Genomic DNA, 14,667 nt, shown 5'->3' with positions numbered 1-14,667 from the left:
AGAACTATTCTGTACAATATCAAAAACAGGTAGGTAGATGTGTGTATTTATTTTTAATTGGGAATATTATTACTTTCTGTTGATTAATATATGTATATGTATATATATATATATATATATATATATATATATAGAGAGAGAGAGAGAGAGAGAGAGAGAGATCATCCTCATCATCATCGTCATCGTTTAACATCTGCTTTCCATGCTGGCATGGGTTGGACAGTTTGACTGAAGTCTGGAAAGCCAGCAGTTGCACCAGGTTCCAATCTGATCTGGCAAGGTTTCTACAGCTGGATGCCCTTCCTAACACCAACTACTCCGAGAGTGTAGTGGGTGCTTTTACGTGACACCGGCACAAGGGTCAGTCAGGTGGTTCTCGCAACGATCACGCTCAAAAGGTGCCACCGGCACATGTGCTGGTAGGGCAACTCTGGCAACAATCACACTCGAATGGTGCTTTTCACGTGCCACCAGCATGGGAGCCAATCTGTGGCCCTGGCAACGATCACTCTCGAATGTGCTTGTAATGTTCCACTGGCATGAGTGCCAATCAGGCGGTACTTTCATTGGCTACGTCAGCGATTTTGATTTGTTTTCACACACACACATATATATGTATATATATACATATATATATATATATACATACACATAGAGATCTGCCAATCAAATTGGCAGATCAAAACGATCGTCAATGTATCATTACATAATCTCCACATAATTAATTAAATCAATGGCTAACTAGCGCAATTGACCTGCTTCTTCCTGTGTTTGTTTCTCCATTCTCCAGTTGATTATAATTATAAACTGCGGTTTAAACAATAAATTACCTGCCTCTGGATACCTTCTAACAAAGACGGTACCCACACAAGTAATCTCCAGGAGTGCCTTCGGATTTAATTATCCCCTGGTTGCTTAAACACTTAAACCTACCTGTTGAATGTTTAAACAATCCTATCACACACACACACACATATATATATATATATATACATATAAACACACACACATACACACACATATATATATATATGTATGTGTGTGTGTGTTGCCTAAGCATATTATGTTTTATAAAATAATAAAAAAACAGAAAGCTACTAACTTCCCAGAGATTTTACTTCTCGATATTGGTTGCCCCAATGATCAAACCAACCAGTCCAAAATTCCATAACCATTAATGGATTTTCAGGATTTATGTCTGTAATGACTTTGAATATGTCTTTTCCTCTCTGGTAGCCACCAAAATTTGCAGTCAATAGAACTGTTCAAGAAAAAAAAAATAAAATAAAGGGAAAATGAGAATCAGAACAATACATTTATTTTTTATGGTTTATTTGTTGATATACATATATATATATATATATATATATATATATATATATATATATATATATATATATATTATATATATAGTAAATCCCCCAAAAATGAAGAGCAAACACAACAAGAAAAAAACAACAAAGTGAGGACGTGGTACATGCAAAGTATTAGCAGACGTTCAGGGAAGGAAAGAAAGGTAGTTTTACATTTCGAGCAAAGCTCTTTGTCTGAAACAGGAGATGAAGGAAAGTCCAAGAAAATGGGAAGATGAAGGAAAAAAATCGCCAAGATCCACATGTGGTTTACATTTTGAAATATATATACGTATACACACACACGCATATATATACATATATATATATATATATATATATATATATATATATATATATATATATATATATATATATTTGTTTTGCAAGATTTTTGATGTGAAATCGTGTGTTGAAACAGATGTTGTTGTACTTGGGGATGGTCATATTGCCAGTTTAGCCAATAAAAACACACGCACTGTATATTTGGTGTTAATTTGCTTCAGCTTTATATTACATTAATCTTAATCTTATTTCGGCCAGAGTTCTTTCGTCACACTTCTGTGACCTCATCAGTGGTCCTTTGTTTCCTTCCTTCTTATGTGTGTCTCACCTTGCTAAATATCAGCCATTTTGTATTTTGTATTCCTATGGTATGTGTATACGCATGCGTGTCTTTCAATGTGTCTGTGCCTTTTGTAAGTGCATGTGTGTATGGGGAGTGTCTGTATCACCTATATACTCTGTTAATACGTGTTCGTTTGTATTTGTTTTTATTTATTTATTTATTCATGTGTGTGTGTTTATTTTTCTTTTGTGTTTAATTAAATTTTGTTAACGTATGTAGTATTTAATTCCATTTGTTTATCTATGTATTGTATTATACTTTGTTCATATTATTATTGGTTTATGGGTAACATGTTGTCACATGCTGTGGTTTGTGGTTTGTTAGTGGTGTGTGTTAGTGTTCCATTCTAGTTTTCTATTCAGGCTAGGTTTCTCTTCTATTATGTGTGTAGCTTCAGTAATTTGTCTAAATGCTGCATCACTGCAATGTGTAGATAAGATTTTAATCTCTATGTTGTTGATTGAGCCTCTATGTTCTTGCTCAGCGTGCTGGTACAGAACTGATGAGTTCTTCCCTTCCTTAAGTTCCCTCCAATGTTCGTTTGCCCGCTCCCCTATGCTCCTTGTTGTTTCGCCTACATATGTCATTGTCTTATTTCTGCATCGTCCCTCTGTACATCTTATACTATAGACCACATTTCTGGTTTTGCAGTTCGTTTGTGGGCTAAATCTACATACGATACAGTTCCTATCAGTGCAGGGGGTTCTACTGAAAGGGTATGTTCTACTGATAAGGGATTTAATAGGGTTGCCTGGCCTTTCAACAACCTTAATTCTTAGCTTAAGTTTGTCTAGGGCCCTTCTAAAGCGGTACGCCAGTTCGCCTCTAGGGGTGGTGTCAACGAACATGACGCTCTGGTACTTGTGGCTATCGTACCATGAGCTTGCCTTCCCTATTTTCTTCTTAGTCCTTTCTATGGTGTTCCATGATTTGCTCCTATAGAGTGGGCAAATCCCATTCCTATCGTTGCGTTTGATTGTTTCAAACTTCTTCATAGCTCCTTTGTATACCCTGATCCTTTCTTTATGGCTGTAACCTGAGAACTGCATGCGGTGGACGAAATGTTGTATATGTCTCTTTAATTCTGTAGGGTCGCACATGCAGGAGACATTTCGCATTACTCTGACGAGGTCTGCCATCAATATGTTGAATTTGGCATTGTCCGCAATAGCCGAGTTCCGGTGGATCAGGTATTTGGAGGCCATAGGTTTTGTATAGTGTGAATGGAGGATGCTGGTTTTATTGTTCTTAGTTTCTAGCCAGAGTTCAGTATCTAATACAGGTAATCTATGGTTAGGGTGTTTAGTAGGGTAGTCTATCGTAACTTTAATACTCTGGTGGATGGAGTTAGCTATTTGCTGGATGCTCTCCATAGTCTTAGTTTCTATTTCTATTTCAGGGGTACTCTCTTGTGGGGGTGTCTTTACTACTAAGTTGATATCATCGACATATCGAGAGTACACATTCACGAGTATGGAGTTCTGTGTCAGGCGTTCCTTAAGCCTTCTGTCCCACCATACCATGAAGAGATTGGCCACATCACCAGCGATACTAACACCGATGGCTGCCCCCTCGTCTTGGGCGTATAATTTGTTGTTAAATTTAAAGGTGTGGCCTTTTAGGGTGACCTTTATACTAGCTCCTAGTGCATGTGCGATCATTTTCTTTACCTGGTGGATATTAGTGGGGGTCCGTATGGCTCTGGTCCATCCACTCCATCTCTCTATAGGGGTCTTCCTAGCCATAGAGGTAATTGTGGGTGGTCTACCTCTTAGACGTCTACTAGGGCAGAAATCTCTAAGGTCGTATCTATCTAGGTATACATTGTCATATGTCAATCTAAGTAGGAGGCCCAGTTCTTCTGTGTTGACTTTTTGGAACTCTACTTCGCTCTCGTTGATCATCTCCACGCACTTTTCCACTACAAAAGCCACGTCGATAGATGGGTATAGTGATACCACATCCATGCTACCCACTATACACCCTGTCAGGTTGCAAGTGTTGTTGCAGTCGTTGATCCTGCTGAGGAGATCTTCCGTGCTGTCACAGACATCAGGTGACATCTGGATTATGGGGCGTATGATCATTGAGAGGAAGTAGGAAATCCTGTAGTTACTAGCGACATTCGCTCCACAGACTGGTCTTGTTGGTGGTCCCACTACAGTATTAGTTGTTACTTTGTGGTCCTTACGGAGCCCATACAGCGTCGGGATATCATTGTTCCAGGCTTGGAAGTTGTTGGCTGTGCACTTCTGGGGTCTAAGAACAATTGTCCACATCATCATGTGGGCATTGAGAACTTTTTCCATTTCCTCATGCGCCTGTAAGGTTGTTACCTTCGTATTGGCGATGTGAGGTTGCATTACCTGGATATAGTTCGGCAGGCTGTCTATTGACATTCTGCTGGACTTATCTGTGGGAAGGCATACCACTTCTCCATTTTTCGTGCGCTGCATGAGCTTGTGTAGGCCACTTGCGGGTATATTCCCAAGTTGTTGGGCCTCTGTCTTATTCTGTCTCTGTCTCTTAGTGTATATTTCTAAAATCTGTCTAAGTTTTGTCCTAGCTATAGTGAACTGTGCTTCCATGTGGTCATGAGTATGTCTAGGGATGCAGACTCTTTTGTTAAAGGGTAATGTTGTTGGGTATACCCAGCTCATATCATATGTTTTGTCATGTATGTTGAAGAATTGAGTGTCAAGGAGGTTAGTATTCCTGTTGTTGGCCCCTCTGGGGTTGTCTTCTTCGTAACTACAACTACTATTACTGCCGTTATTGCTACTCCCATTCATCCTGTTTTTCCTACCACTACTATTGTTACTGTCACTACCACCACCACCACCACCACCCCATCTAGTGTTTTCTGTTTTAGGTCTACTGACTCCCTGTCCAAGAATTCTGTTGCATTCAACTTTATTCTCCCTCTTGACCCCCATGGCCTTACCTTTGTCTGTGTTCTTGTGCCTATGGTTATCTGTGTCTGTGTGTCCGTTCTCCCACACACACACATGAACAAATAAATAAATAAAAACAAATACAAATGAACAGTGTATATAGGTGATACAGACACTCCCCATACACACATGCACTTACAAAAGACACAGACACATTGAAAGACACGCATGCGTAGACACATACTATAGGAATACAAAATACAAAATGGTTGATATTTAGCAAGGTGAGACACACATAAGAAGGAAGGAAACAAAGGACCACTGATGAGGTCACAGAAGTGTGACAAAAGAACTCTGGCCGAAATAAGATTAAGATTAATGTAATATAAAGCTGAAGCAAATTAACACCAAATATACAGTGCGTGTGTTTTTATTGGCTAAACTGGCAATATGAACATCCCCAAGTACAACAATATATATATATATATATATATATATATATATATATATATATAAATATATATATATATATATATATATATATGGATCAAAACAGTTTGATTCAAATTCATTGGTACGCTTGAACTTCAAGCATGATGCTAGTCTTCAGCCATTTTGAATTTGAATGAGGGACTGACGACTAGCATCACACTTAAAACTCAAGAGTACCAATGAATTTGAATCAAACTGTTTTGATCCATACATGTACCTCCCAATAAATTTGTTGAGTGCTCTTCTTTTCTTTGTCCACTCACTCATATGTATATACCGTATCTTAACATGTATAAGAAACCATTTTTTGTCAAAAATTAGGTTAAAAAAATATGGGGGTTTCTTATACATGGATAGTATTATAATCCTTTACAAAACTTTCTTTCCAAATTTTAGGTCCCAAAAATTAGGGGTTTCCTTATACACATGAAAATACAGTGTGTGTGTATATACACTTTTTACTCTTTTACTTGTTTCAGTCTTTTTGACTGTGGCCATGCTGGAGCACCGCCTTTAGTCGAGCAAATCGACCCCATGACTTATTCTTTGGAAGCCTAGTACTTATTCTATCGGTCTCTTTTTGCTGAACCGTTAAGTTACGGGGACATAAACACACCAGCATCGGTTGTCAAGCGATGTTGGGGGGACAAACACAGACACACACACACATATATATATACATATATACGACAGGCTTCTTTCAGTTTCCGTCTACCAAATCCACTCACAAGGCTTTGGTCGGCCCGAGGCTATAGTAGAAGACACTTGCCCAAGATACCACGCAGTGGGACTGAACCCGGGACCTTGTGGTTGGTAAGCAATGGGTTTTTTTCAGTTCCAGTTTACCAAATCTACTCACAAGGCTATAGTAGGAGACACTTGCCCAAGTTTCCATGCAGTGGAACTGAACCTGAAATTATGTGGTTGGGAAGCAAACTTCTTAACCATATACCCATACCAGCCACAGGATCAATAACTGGAGTTTAGTCATTTCATCAAAATCTAATTCATATTTATATGAAAATGTACTTAGCAGAGAATTTCTATCAAACAAAAGCAACCAATAGAAAGACATGGCACTTACCGCCAGGAATGGTAGCTCTTATGATTCCTGACAATCCATCTGAGATTAGCAATAATTCATGGACACCGTTCTTGGTAAAAAGCTGAAAAGATATTAAACACCACAATAACATACTATTCTAATTTCAACTAATTCATTTATTTGTTGCACTTTAAACAACACACACATTTAGGGTTATAGTCTAGAAAAGGGGTTCGTTAAGTGGTCAACATTGACCCTAGGAAGTAGGGTGGGGGGCTTAAAGCTATGCTAGAGGTTGATATTCCAATAATACCAATTTAATATGATTGAATTTTTATTGTCCTTTATCAATTATGTATACTCTTTTACTTGTTTCAGTCATTTGACTGCGGCCATGCTGGAGCACTGCCTGTAGTCGAGCAAATCGACCCCAGAACTTATTCTTTGGAAGCCTAGCACTTATTCTATCGGTCTCTTTTGCCGAACCGCTAAGTTATAGGGATGTAAACACACCACCATCGGTTGTCAAGCGATGTTGTGGGGGGGGGGGACAAACAGACACACAAACATATACACACACAAACATATACACACACATACATATATGTATACATATATACGACGGGCTTCTTTCAGTTTCCGTCTACCAAATCCACTCACAAGGCTTTGGTCGGCCTGAGACTATAGTAGAAGACACTTGCCCAAGGTGCCACGCAGTGGGAATGAACCGGAACCATGTGGTTGGTAAGCAAGCTACTTACCACACAGTCACTCCTTAAACTCATTAAATATTTCTAATTAAAAGGTAGTAATAACACAAAAGAACAGAAAGATTATTGTCTTACAATTACGAAATTTATTTATTATACATCTGAATTTTATTTTAAAAATTTAGATAATGGGGACCAATAAGTAATCAACAATTCCATGAAGTGGGGCCATGACATAAAGTGTTTTCCAGCCTCTGGTCTAAAGGACATGGTGATATATGTCCTGCCTACTTTCAGAGATATTTTCAGGAGCAGGCAATGCCATACAGTTAAAACGTCTGCTCCACAATCTTAGTCAGAAAAGGAAGAGCAACACCCACTTTTGATCGGTCAGTACCTTGTAGGCTTTTGATTGGTCAGTACCTTGTAGGCTTTTGATTGGTCATTACCTTGTAGGAAAAACTGAGCAATGAAAATTGATTAATGGCCTATGAGATGGACTGTACCTATCCAGCAAAGGGATTCTAGTATCATGTAATGTTTGCATCTTAGGGATTGCAACAATATCTTTTCATACTTGCACTGTACTGACTGTGATGTCTTATAGTATTTACACCCTGTCTCCTAGGTTGTGGTCGTTTTAGCTCCAAATCAGCATTGATCGAGCAGACCTAATATCAAAGGCTCTCCAGCCATGACCTTCCCATGTTTATTTGTATTTCAGGGCGTATGTATTCAAATACATTCTTTCTAGTTTTGGATTGTAACCTTTGATTTGAGAGAAACTTGATTGTTATTTCTAGCAAGCTGAATGAGTGTGATGATGACAATGATGATGGTGGGGTACAGAACCAGCATGATGCAGTGGGGTTAAAACCAGCATATGCTGTCAGTCCCTGCTGCTGATATTGGGGGTTTGCTTTCTATGCCTTGATCCAAGCATAGGATGGGGCTCGCCTTTTTGAGCTGGGAAATGAATGGAATGCATGGTGTGTGTCTTGTTGTGGCTACCTCCTCCTATGGGGAATTTAGGCCTTGGAAGCTGGGTAACCAGCCCTAAGGCATCTTAGGACTGAAGACAGTACTTTTGTACCCCTCAGTTGAAAGGTCTTATCTTGTGAGTTACTTGGTGATCTCATGAGTTACTTGGTGGTTAGTGTTAGGAAGGGCATCCGGCCAGACAAAACCACGTCATACAGACAGTGGAGCTCTCTGGTTCACCAGCACCTGTTTAATCATCTAATCCATGCCAGCATGGAAAATGGATGTTAAATAGTAATGATGATAATAACTATAGTGTCTAAGTTACATGGTGTGATTTTGAGCAAGATTTGGCTGCTATTTCTATTGTTTGATTAACATGTCAATACGTGTTCAAACTTATTGTACATGTTTCATACATTTTAAACACTCCCCATAATGGACAGAAAATAAAACAAGGACTGACCTCTCGTAGGTTTTCCAGGTGTTGCACCTCATTACTGAAGGAACCAAATTCATTCTCTAGTTGAAAAGCTATGATGGGTCCACCATAGAAATACTGCAACACAAGATAGAGTTTTAGATCAATGGAATGTAGAAATAGTGAGTGGTAGTAATAGCACTCCCTCCTCGTCAACACCCTCTCATAAGCTCATCCCACCACACCCCAACACACTCCTACTCTACCTTCCCACTCCACCCCATCCAATTCCTTACACCCACCACCCACCCCTACCCACAGACCCCTACCTCTACCCCACCCTAAACCTAACCCACACTCCACCCATGCCTTCCCCACCTCCCAACACCCTCACATCACACCACACCAATACCCTCGCATCACACCACGCACACCACACCAATACCCTCGCATCACACCACGCACACACTACAACTGACCAACTACTAACTCCCTTTCTCCCTTTCTCCCTTCCCCATTTTCACACTACATACATCAAGATCACCAGCATTCTACCTCCCACACACAGCCCCTCGTTCCCGATCACCGTTTGTTATCTCCCCCTTTCTTAGCTCTCCTGAAATAAGAATTTCTAACTTCCGGTCAGTCATTGTTATGATCGGCCATTATTATGATTGACCGTTGACCGAACACTATTCAATTTTTTTTCTCCGTGTTTTTCTCCTTGTCTCCGTATTCTTTCTGTTGAAGAGCGTAGCTCGAAACGTCAAAGACTTTCCGTATTCCCGAGCGTCATACTAATATATACTTTTGTTATTTACACCACCTGTCCTCGTCTGTTGTTATTATTTGTATATTCTCCCATATATATATATATATATATATATATATATTAATAAATTATAGGGTAGCAAAAAAAATTTTAGAAATTTTATTTACCACCAGTGGTCTAGCGAGAGTAAAAAAACAGTCAATAGACTATGTATTATTCATTTAAAATGCAGAGATGCCTATAATAGGACATCTACTCGCTAGAAATAGCAGCAAAAGACTACATACCACAAAAATTAGGAATAATTTCGAAAGGAAATGAAAAATAAAAACTTTTACCAATCTATATTCTGTACCATGGTTTCAAGTCAATTTTAGTAAGATAAAGATTATATATCTTACAAGATATACAATGCTGCTTATTGACTCGTGCTTCATATGTTGTCTGGTCATTTCTGCTGACGATAGTCCGACCTTGTAAGATACAAAGTCTGGGTACATGGATTAAATAAAATCATAACATAAACAATTAAATATAAGAAATAATAATTTCTTAAAGTATGCGTTAATCCCCATGTACCCAGACTTTGTGGACACCCTGTATATATATATATATATATATATATATATATATATATATATATACATAAATTGCATGTGGACTGGTCAAAACTGTATTCCAAAAATTCAACTTGCTGGAGCATTCTAAGAGGTACTGCAGTTGTCAAGAACTCAGCTGTCAGTTAAATACATTTTGAATTCTGATGATTACTACAAATGCCCGAGGCTATAATAGAAGACACTTGCCCAAGGTGCCACGCAGTGGGAATGAACCCGGAACCATGTGGCTGGTAAGCAAGCTACTTACCACACAGCCACTCCTACGCCTACATATGTTTAATAAATCTCTAAAATGACACAGCAAAAATGCAACACAATTGAAAGATATTTGAATATCATTACCTGAAAATCAACAACTTGTGGCAGCAGATTAGCAAAATATCTCTCAACTGCAAACATGTAAGGTGCCGAATTAGAACGGAGAGATGCATGGGTACGTAGGAGCCAGCTGGGGAAAAAAAAAAAAACGAAGAAAAACATGAAAATTAATGACAAACTGGAATTTTGAAAGAGAAATCGTTGACATTTAATTACAAGAGATCTAATAGATCTAATAGGTGAGGAGGGAGATCTGAAATAGCTGAGTGTCATCATCATCATCATCACCATCATCATCATTGTTTAACGTCTGCTTTCCATGCTGGCATGGGTTGGATGGGTTGACATGGAGCTGGTCAGCCGAGAGCTGTCCAGACTCCATTTGTCTGTTTTGGTATGTATCTCACAGCCACACGTGTACCTCACAGCGACACACGTGCTTCACAGCCACACTTGTACCTCACAGCCACTCATGTCCCTCACAGCCACTCATGTACCTCACAGCCACACATGTCCCTCAAAGCCACTCATGTACCTCACAGCCACACTTGTACCTCACAGCCACACATGTCCCTCACAGCCACTCATGTACCTCACAGCCACACATGTCCCTCAAAGCCACTCATGTACCTCACAGCCACACTTGTACCTCACAGCCACACATGTCCCTCACAGCCACTCATGTACCTCACAGCCACACATGTCCCTCAAAGCCACTCATGTACCTCACAGCCACACTTGTACCTCACAGCCACACATGTCCCTCACAGCCACACTTGTACCTCACAGCCACACATGTCCCTCACAGCCACTCATGTACCTCACAGCCACACATGTCCCTCAAAGCCACTCATGTACCTCACAGCCACACTTGTACCTCACAGCCACACATGTCCCTCACAGCCACACATGTACCTCACAGCCACACATGTCCCTCACAGCCACTCATGTACCTCACAGCCACACATGTCCCTCACAGCCACTCATGTACCTCACAGCCACACATGTCCCTCACAGCCACTCATGTACCTCACAGCCACACATGTCCCTCAAAGCCACTCATGTACCTCACAGCCACTCATGTACCTCACAGCCACACTTGTACCTCACAGCCACACATGTCCCTCACAGCCACTCATGTACCTCACAGCCACACTTGTACCTCACAGCCACTCATGTACCTCACAGCCACACTTGTACCTCACAGCCACACATGTCCCTCACAGCCACTCATGTACCTCACAGCCACACATGTCCCTCACAGCCACTCATGTACCTCACAGCCACACATGTCCCTCAAAGCCACTCATGTACCTCACAGCCACACATGTCCCTCAAAGCCACACTTGTACCTCACAGCCACTCATGTACCTCACAGCCACACTTGTACCTCACAGCCACACATGTCCCTCACAGCCACTCATGTACCTCACAGCCACACATGTCCCTCACAGCCACTCATGTACCTCACAGCCACACATGTCCCTCACAGCCACTCATGTACCTCACAGCCACACATGTCCCTCAAAGCCACTCATGTACCTCACAGCCACTCATGTACCTCACAGCCACACTTGTACCTCACAGCCACACATGTCCCTCACAGCCACTCATGTACCTCACAGCCACACTTGTACCTCACAGCCACTCATGTACCTCACAGCCACACTTGTACCTCACAGCCACACATGTCCCTCACAGCCACTCATGTACCTCACAGCCACACATGTCCCTCACAGCCACTCATGTACCTCACAGCCACACATGTCCCTCAAAGCCACTCATGTACCTCACAGCCACACTTGTACCTCACAGCCACACATGTCCCTCAAAGCCACTCATGTACCTCACAGCCACACTTGTACCTCACAGCCACACATGTCCCTCACAGCCACACATGTCCCTCACAGCCACTCATGTACCTCACAGCCACACTTGTACCTCACAGCCACACATGTCCCTCACAGCCACTCATGTACCTCACAACTACACTTGTACTTTAATCATGGCATGTACCTCAAAGCCATACCTGTAAACGAAGAGACCAAAACATCAAAGGGTTGTATCGAAGGGTTGTTCTCTTCAACACACAACTCTAAAGAAATGTAAGAGCAGTTAGTTACCTGGGGAGTCCTCCAAAATCCCATTCAGAGCAGATATAGGGTCCTGGTCTCAGAATGACATACAAATCTAAACTGTGAGCAAATATAAGGAATTTCCTACATAAAAAGATAAGAGAAGAGAGACATTATTTAATAAAATGGTTTATATTTTTGGTACCTTAAAAAAAATACAATGAAAATATACAGGAAAGAGGAAATGCTGCAGCCTCCACCTCCACCATTTTAATAGTCATTTAAATATGGTAATGAAAGAAATATACAGAGATATAGATTTTTATTTTTATTATATTTTTCAAAATTAAAAGATGTCTTCAAAGTGAATTTGGTAAAAGGAAAGTGTGGAACCCAATCATGTGTGTGTGTGTGTGTGTGAATAATCGACACCATCACCATTTGACAACTGGTGTTGGTTCGTTAGCATCCCTTGTAACATTAGCAGTTCCTCAAAAGAGACCAACAAGAAAAGTACCAGACTTTAGGAAAAAAAAAATGAAACTTATGTATTAGGGTCAGTTTGTCTCACTGAAAACCTATCAAGGCAGTGTCCCAGCATGGCCATAGCTCAGTGAAAAAGTTCTTGGCACAGTATAATAGATTTGAAAATGTGCATACACATATGTACATTTATACACACACCTATAGATATTTCCATACATATGTGTACATGTGTACATAAGATAGCACAAAGAAGAGTGTATACTCATATCAGGTGGATGTTGTTGTTGTTGGCACTCCGTCACTTACGACGTTGAGGGTTCCAGTTGATCCGATCAACGGAACAGCCTGCTCGTGAAATTAACGTGCAAGTGGCTGAGCACTCCACAGACACGTGTACCCTTAACGTAGTTCTCGGGGATACTCAGCGTGACACAGTGTGACAAAGCTGACCCTTTGAATTACATGTACAACAGAAACAGGAAGAAAGAGTGAGAGAAAGTTGTGGTGAAAGAGTATAGGAGGGTTCGCCATCATCCCCTGCTGGAGCCTCATGGAGCTTTAGGTGTTTACGCTCAATAAACACTCACAACGCCCAGTCTGGGAATCGAAACCGCGATCCTATGACTGCGAGTCCGCTGCTCTAACCACTGGGCCATTGCGCCTCCACAGGTGGATGTAAGAGTCATCAAAAAAAAAAAAACAGGATTAGATCTCTTACTCTCAAGGGTCCCAGATGAATTTAACTTCACAGCAAGAAGTGCAAGAGAAGGCAGCTGTGTCAGATTCTCTCATGCATCGAATGTCAAGTTCTAAAAAACTTATTTTGCAAAGTAAAAAATTTTTCCAAGGTTATTATTATTATTATTATTATTATTATTATTATTATTTAGGTCACTGACTGGAATCAAACTCGGAATCTTGGAATGAGAACCCAGGTTTGAAATTCCCCCAGGACACCTGATGAAGGCTGGAGAGTACATCAGTTGAAACAAATATCCGTCGAATGTAAATAATGTAGATAAGTACACGGTTTAAAGAAATAAGAACCAGGATTGATTTGTTCAACTAAACCCCTTCAACGTAGTACCTCAGCATAACCACAGTCCAATGACTGAAACAAGTAAAAAATAAAAGAATTATAAAAGCATCACTTACATTAAGTCTAATATTCCGTAAAATACATAGTGGTTTGGAGAAGGTTCGTGCAGATTCCAAGGGACATATCTGAAACCAAAATTAGGAAAAAACATTTAGTTTATAAATTGTGGGTAACATCGAAATTGTAGAAAGTATAGATGCCATACTTATCTCTAATCCTCTCATGCCTATGAGATGCATGAGATTTTGAATTTTCACCAAACATGACAATCTTGTGCCATTTCTCTTAAGTCATCCCAAAATTCTTCAGCCCCCTTCTTCCCCAGGTTCCTAGTGATTGTCTTCTTCCTTCTCTTCTACTAATAATAGCAATTCTATCTGATTTTGGCATCATCATCATCATCATCGTTTAATGTCCACTTTCCATGCTAGCATGGGATGGACGATTTGACTGAGGACTGGTGAACCAGATGGCTACACCAGGCTCCAATCTAATTTGGCAGAGTTTCTACAGCTGGATGCCCTTCCTAACGCCAACCACTCAGAGAGTGTAGTGGGTGCTTTTACGTGTCACCTGCACGAAAACGGCCACGCTCGAAATGGTGTCTTTTATGTGCCACCCGCACAAGAGCCAGTCCAGGGGCACTGGCAACGATCTCGCTCGAAAACCCTACAAGGCCAGTCAGGCGGTACTGGCAATGGTCACGCTCAGGTTGGTACATCTTATGTGCCACCTGCACAAGAGCCAGTCCAGGGGCCCTGGCAACGATCTCAC

At 40.7% G+C, this 14,667-nt stretch overlaps 2 protein-coding genes across 3 annotated transcripts in view; one reads left to right on the top strand and one right to left on the bottom strand.

Annotated features, from left to right (window-relative positions):
* LOC106869281 (radial spoke head 1 homolog) overlaps nt 1–14,667 on the top strand; it is a 63,967-nt gene that overhangs the window by 7,530 nt on the left and 41,770 nt on the right. The gene's annotated exons all lie outside the window — the stretch shown is intronic.
* Nucleotides 1–14,667, bottom strand: part of LOC106869276 (beta-galactosidase-1-like protein 2) — a 62,811-nt gene that overhangs the window by 22,770 nt on the left and 25,374 nt on the right. The window contains exons 3-8 of the mRNA XM_089352142.1: nt 13,950–14,018; nt 12,357–12,452; nt 10,258–10,363; nt 8,569–8,661; nt 6,451–6,532; nt 1,103–1,261 (exon numbers count right to left, since the gene is read on the bottom strand). Of these exons, the coding sequence (XP_089208268.1) occupies nt 1,103–1,261; nt 6,451–6,532; nt 8,569–8,661; nt 10,258–10,363; nt 12,357–12,452; nt 13,950–14,018 (605 nt within the window). The remainder of the gene's footprint in view (nt 1–1,102; nt 1,262–6,450; nt 6,533–8,568; nt 8,662–10,257; nt 10,364–12,356; nt 12,453–13,949; nt 14,019–14,667) is intronic.

This window comes from Octopus bimaculoides, chromosome 5 (genome assembly GCF_046866305.1).
Source record: "Octopus bimaculoides isolate indiv1 chromosome 5, ASM4686630v1, whole genome shotgun sequence".
NCBI classification, from domain to species: domain Eukaryota; kingdom Metazoa; phylum Mollusca; class Cephalopoda; order Octopoda; family Octopodidae; genus Octopus; species Octopus bimaculoides.
The sequence above is the reverse complement of the archived record's forward strand: the minus strand, read 5'-3'. Positions and strand labels throughout refer to the sequence as shown.